Raw genomic sequence first — 7118 nt, 5'->3', positions numbered from 1 at the left:
TATATATATATATATATATATATATATATATATATACACAACCGTATTCTGGTTGTTGAGGACAATGGTATTTCTTTTGTCCCGTCAGCAAGCACAGTTATTTTTAGCGTAGGAGTGATCGCTGACCCTTTCTGGTCACCGAAAGTTTAAAAAAACAAGTTAGGAACTGTACTAAACTGACATAGCTGTGGAGAGGGTAACAGCAGTGTTAGCTATGTGTATTTGTCATAAATATGAGAGCAGAGAGTTGGTGTACAGCAGTTGGCGTCAGCAGTTCGTGGTGAAGATGGTGTACAGCAGTTGATGTAAAGTCCAGCAGCCAGTGAAGAACAAGTATGTGACGGCCAGCAGTGAGTGAAGAGAACCAAGATAAACAGAAAGTCTGACAGAAAGAGGCTAAGAGAGAGAGGCTATGGTCAGAAGGTACCAGTCAGCAGAAATGGATAGAGTCTGAGAGAGAGAGAGACAGAGAGATGGAACTGTTGTGGCAGGCAAAAGATTATAATAGACTACTTTGGTCAGTTCTTGTGATTGTAGTGGGATATTTGAAGGAAAGGAAATTCTTGTGGTGAAGGTTTATTTGCATTTCTTTAAAGAAAAATGTACTTTGTTGTTACATGTTTTAAAAGAAAAAGAGATTTTGTTAATTGTAATATTAACTGGTTGAAAAGAAAAGAAAAGAAAGAACTTTGCTAACTCTTGTTAAATGGTTGAAAAGAAAAGAGAGAACTTTGTTGTTACATGTTGTTCAAAGAAAAGAAAAACAAAGAAGTAAAAGAACTTTTAATTGATTTGATATACGAACTCTGATTGTAAACTTTTGATTATGTTAAATGCTTGGAGACTGTTGTTACATGTGTTATTTCAGAATTATTGTTATGCTGTTTTGTATTGATGATGTATTGTTTTGCTAAGAAAAAAAAGTTAGTTTCACTACGCAACGTATAGTCCCGTGTTATTTCTTCCTCCTTTTGCCTGTTGTCGTCGTCACGTGCTCCGGCTGTGCTTAGTCGTGGCGAGCATCCTGACTCACTGAGCGTTGACGTTCGCGCGAGTTTTCTCTTCTTCGAGGTGCTTCGCGTGCGGGCATTCGTAACAATATATATATACATACATATATATATATATATATATATGTATGTATATATATAGATTATGATCTTTAAGTCCATGCTTAGCTTATTTTGGCAATTATTTTTCTGCTTAATGCTGTGCATTTTTTATATGGTTCTGGTCTTCCCTTTATTCAAACTCTTACTCTTTTACTTGTTTCAGTCATTTGACTGTGGCCATGCTGGAGTACCACCTTTTAATCAAGCAAATCGATCCCAGAACTTATTCTTTGTAAGCCTCGTACTTACTCTATCGGTCTCTTTTGCCAAGCCGCTAAATTACGGGGACGTAAACACACCACCATCGGTTGTCAAGCGATGTAGGGGGAACAAACACAGACACACATACATATATATATATACGACGGGCTTCTTTCAGTTTCAGTCTACCAAATCCACTCAGAAGGCTTTGGTCAGCCCGAGGCTATAATAAAAGACATTTACCCAAGGTGCCACACAGTAGGACTGAACCCAGAACCATGTGGTTGGTAAGCAAGCTACTTACTACACAGCCACTCCTGCACCTAAAAACACTCCTGTTGTTAAAAATATAAATGTAAACCAATAATTCCAGCAAAAAGTAATGTAGGCATGGTTAATAAAATAATCATAGAAATCAGACAATCCATAAACTGGAATCTCATTTCAGCAGTTATTAAAGTATTTAACAACATTGAAAAGCAAAAGAAGTACAGATTCATACAATATGATGTTGTCAATAATCAGCCAACATCTTTGAAATGCTATTTATTTTGCAACAACTTATATGGACATTACACAGGGCAACATACAGATAATTATGCATGGTAGGAGATTCCCCTTTCAGTGACGACTCATGCTAGTTTAAGAAGTCTGAGGCAGGCAATTTCAGTATTATCATAAATAGTTTTGATGGTACAGAAATCTGTGAATGGAAAGGCATAATTAATGTTGGTACCTGTGAAATGCAGCAATCAGCATCTATTTTTGCACACAACATTCCGAGATATGCCTTTATCGCTTTCATTGATATAATGACGCTAGTATTCGCCTTTTATTGATTTCATCACTTATCCTCACAAACGTATCTTCAAAGAAAAGTTGAAGAAAATACTTTCTGTGCTTTGCTTCTAAACTCAAATATTTTTCTGAAACTAACATGACTTACGTAGTGATCAATTATGTGTTTGTTCCGCTCCTCAGAGTTAATTTTGTCATCACTACTCAACAACTCAAATAAATTCAAATCTGAATCATGTAGTTTGCTAGAATGTATATATGACACTTAGATATCACTTCAATAATCTTCAAATCCAAAATTCTTTCTCTCTATTTAAATCAGAGATTGGGGAACATTTTTAACCAATTCCCCCAAAATATATTTATTTATGCCAATATTATTCCCTTGAATGGAAGGGAAGATCATAGATTCTTTGAAGTCAAAAGGTTTATTGAATCTATTTCATTGAATCTATTTATATGAATCTATTTACACATCCATTACATTGGACAGCTGCAGTGTTGACAGAACAAAAATTTCTGTTGGAACAAGGAACACGTTTTTTATATAATTTTACTTATGCCTAATGAGTCCTTATTACCCACAAGAATTTCATTTTGACCCCACTTGGGGTAATTTACCCAGGTTTGCCGACCCCTAATTTAAATTATTAAGTCACCAACTGTAACTCACTTGATCATAGAAGAAAAGAAGAAAACTTGGTATAATTCACTCAACAAATCACAAACAATTAATGCACGTGGTGTAAGCAAGAAGTCATTTAACAGGAAGTTTTTTTCTAGAATGATGCTAAATTTTGTTTCTCACAATGAAGAGTTCTTAGCTTCTGTTTTTCATCTCCAAACTGCAACATACAGGTGCCTGCAGTTTGGGACTTGGTGATAGCTCTGGATGTATGCAGTAAAAGTTAAAGCAGTATTTTTTGTTGCAGTGTATAAACAACTAAATATATTTCAAGTACTTATCAAAATGAAAATACTGATAGGTTTTAACTTTCTCTTGACTTTCTCATGGTATAATAAGAAATAACAATTGCAAAGTATGTATTATAAGCTTTTGAATTTGTTTTTGAATTTGAATTGAATTTGTTAATCTTCCTTAGTACACATTTGACAATGTTCTGTGTGTGAATACATGATGAAATGATACTTAAGAAATGGATTTTGATACAATCCTTTATTTGTGTTTAATTTCTGGGAAAATAGTTTACTTTTAAATAAGTTATCCTCATCTTAATGGAACACTGAAAATAAGCTCCCTATTAGGAGGGAATTCTTGCAGTCAAAATGTTTCTTTTTTTGTGTGTGTGTGCATATAATACTTTCAAGTTTTGACTGATCAGCAATAAAATCCAAAATTCACCAACTTTTTCAGGGAAAGAAACATTAAAAACTAAATGACAATTCTTTTCTTACAGCAAAGCAGAGCACATGTATTGGCCCATCCAAACAGTATCAACATAATTGCTCAAAGCCTCAGTTCAGAAAACATTAAAACAAAAATAGCTGCTTTAGAAATCCTTGGAGCCATGTGTTTGGTACCTGGTGGACACCGTAAAGTTTTGGAATCAATGTTACATTATCAGAAGTATGCTTGTGAAAGAGCACGATTCCAAGTAAGTTAAAATTCTATTGCTGTTAAAGAAATACACATCTGTGCAACTTTTCTAACTCAAAATAACACCTTCCACAATCACATTATAACAGTAGGCTGACAATAAGTTCAAACAACCGTAAGTATAATTTTGAATATTATTTCAGCCATATTTTAATGTATACTATATACGGACATACACATGCATGTTATTACATGTACATGAAAATATGATCATAATGATGCACTGACACAAACATCAATGCAACATACATATAAGCTTAAAAGTGGGGTTATTCATGCAAGTAAGTTAATGATTAGCAATACTCACAAAGATACAGACAATATGTAATCACATATGAATTAAAACAAAAAAATATATACATATATAAATACATAGGTATTGTAAATTTTAGAGGTAATACTTGATAAGTGTAAGCACCTGTATATGCCAGATAGTGGCTGAGGAGAAAGAATATATTAAAACGTAAAATGAAAACAGAACACAAAGGATTCCGTGGTACACGTGTTTCAAGCTTTATACACAAACTGTCGTTGCATCATTATATGAGTATATAATTGATAGAAAGGATGGTTTAAAGCTATCTTCAGCCGCAAACATTTTCAGTCCCAAGATTACATCTCAAAGAAAAAAAAAATAGAGAGAGAAAAAGGAAAAGTCCACTTAGTATTATCCATTGTAATATGCTAATCCTTTAAATTGTTATATCTGCATAAATCTTCCTTGCTATTCAAAAATCTGTCCATATTGTACCACAATTCAGGGTAGAGTGAATGATAAATAGATTGGATTGTATATAACTAGCGTATATGAGATAGAAGGAGAAGATCAAAAATAAAAAGAAGTTAGAGGCTGAAACAATATAAAATACAAAATAAAACAATATAAAATAAGAGATAAAATATAAAAATAATAGAAGTCAAATCAAGAGTAATATAAGAAAAAAATACGGATAATAAAGTAAGATGCATATAAAAAAGATTTAGTAGGGTTGGAATAAGGTAATAAAGGAATTGTCATAAAGAAATAGAAGAAATAAAAGAGATGAAATAAAAGAAGTAAAGAAAATGAGGAATAAGAAAAAACCCCATAAAGTAGAAAAAGAGTACGGGATTCATTAATTCAATGCCGGAATAGTGGCAGGATGGATCAGACGAGGGAATTACCAATGAGAGAAGATGATGAAGTGATTATAACTTAAAAGTGGGGACTTAAGGATGACCTATGGTTATAGAACCTAGATTTCCAGGAGGATGAGCATCCAAGGTAGGTGAGGGTATTCGTTTCAGTAATTATTTCGCAAGAATAGACTGTTTTTTGCTAGGCAGTTTCCACGTAAAGGACATGTTGATGTTGTTACACAATTGCACCCAACTTTATAATTGTTAGGCTGTCTTATGCTTGCATGTGGAGAGTAACTGTTTATAGGATTGCTATCTTTGTTAGTTCTCGGGTGGTTAAGGTTTACACCTACATTGCTGTTACTATTATTGTTGTTACCTCTATTGGGGTTGTTCAAAGTTTCACTAGCTCTATTCTTTCTGCCGTTAAGACTGGTACTATATTTATTAATACAAAGAATATATATGCATGTATACACACATATATGTACATACTTACATCTACATGTGTATATAGATGCATATCAGGGTACAGGACGTTAGAACAATGAACTACAGACAATGGAACGAACACATAGGAAAACGGAAAGCCACTTGGAATATTCCTTCATCAGCTGCCTCTATTCTAACCCAACGTTTCAAAGATAAGGCAGAACGTACTCTAGAATAGTCTCTTCCTGAGTAGTGGATCAACCCACTAAACAGAGGATTCCAAGGTGGCAAACACAAACCAAGACAGGAAAAATTGGACAGTGAAAACAACATTAAAAAGCCGTACGGCTAAACGCGAATCTGATGTAGAACGCTAGTAGTTCGTCTTGCCTTCACAGCGGCTGGAGTGAAAAGAAAGTTGACCACAGGTCACTCGAGAGCAGAGAGGATGGTGGAGGGAGGAAGTGGAACAAGGAGGAAGAGACAGAAGTGTATAGCAGTGAAGTAGAAGCCAGGACAACAGAAGGGAGCAGAGCGAGAGGGGGAGATGGGTAAGAAGAAAGATAGATAGGTAGATAGATAGAGGGATAGATAGAAAGATAGAGAAAGAGAGGATGGTAGGGGGTGGGAAGTGGAACAAGGAGGAAGAGACAGAAGTGTATAGCAGTGAAGTAGAAGCCAGGATAACAGAAGGAAGCAGAGCGAGAGGGGGAGATGGGTAAGAAGAAAGATAGATAGGTAGATAGAGGAAGACAGATAGATAAATAGATAGGTAGGTAGATAGAAAGATAGATAGATAGATAGATAGAAAGATAGTCACGTCAGAATAATAAAGTACAGACTTACTTGCAAAAAGGACGTGTGCGTTCAATAATGTAATAATACAAAGAATATATATGCATGTATACACACATATATGTACAGCTCTATCAACAATATTATTAATTATATTGGAATTGTGGCTCGTATAATTATTGTCGCGATTACTATTTGAGGTGGAATAGGATATTTTATTAGTAGTAGTAGTAGTATCGAGCATAAATTAGGGACTTATTCAATAGGATAGGAGAGATGCTTGCATAGTAATTCAATATGTCGAATTGTATGAATGAAAAGTTTTTCTTACAGTTGATAGAGTTGAACTATTTTAAAACATCCTCAGTATTAACCCATATGTTGAGTGGGATGTGAGGTTTAATCCGGGGAATTACTCCGTCTTACTCAGTCTGCCTATATCTGACTTAGTTGGCCATATTAGCCTCACTTCTATGTTCTCTGAGAATCCTTTTTTATGGTCCTTAATGCTAATCCATGGTTCCTGGAGGATGAGAGGTTCGGTACTTTCTAGTAGATCTAGCTTGGTCATAACTTCTCTTATTTTGCTGTTGGTTTCTGCTCGTAACCTCTCTCTTATAGATAGAGATAAAATTGATATAATACTCTTAGCTAGGAAAACAATAATTGAATTCGAGGGTAAACTTTGGACTAGGTTTGACACCCCTGATAACTTTGATGTTGCTATGGGCTCGAGCGACTCAGCTCAGGTAACTGACTTAGTTGGAGCCTTTCTACTTAAGAGGCTATTCTCGGAGGTACCAGACCGTCAGTGGGGTCTATACAGAGACGACGCACTATTCATATACCCCACCAACAGCAAAAGTACCCTAGAAAGAATTAGGAAAAGGATTAGGCATTTTTTAAAATCATTTAATCTAAAACTTGAATTTATGACTAACTCTAAGATAGTTAATTTTTTAAATGCTACACTAGACATAGATAAAAGCCTTCACTACCCTTACAGAAAGCCAGAAGAAACTACAAGTTACATTAGCACACTA

The 7118-nt window shown here is 34.8% G+C and overlaps 1 protein-coding gene across 1 annotated transcript in view; it reads left to right on the top strand.

Annotated features, from left to right (window-relative positions):
- Nucleotides 1–7118, top strand: part of LOC106880744 (disheveled-associated activator of morphogenesis 1) — a 135148-nt gene that overhangs the window by 65836 nt on the left and 62194 nt on the right. The window contains exon 7 of the mRNA XM_052966759.1: nucleotides 3530–3727. Within this exon, the coding sequence (XP_052822719.1) occupies nucleotides 3530–3727 (198 nt within the window). The remainder of the gene's footprint in view (nucleotides 1–3529; nucleotides 3728–7118) is intronic.

The sequence above is a fragment of the Octopus bimaculoides genome, chromosome 3 (assembly GCF_001194135.2).
Source record: "Octopus bimaculoides isolate UCB-OBI-ISO-001 chromosome 3, ASM119413v2, whole genome shotgun sequence".
Classification (NCBI taxonomy): Eukaryota; Metazoa; Mollusca; class Cephalopoda; order Octopoda; family Octopodidae; genus Octopus; species Octopus bimaculoides.
The sequence above is the reverse complement of the archived record's forward strand: the minus strand, read 5'-3'. Positions and strand labels throughout refer to the sequence as shown.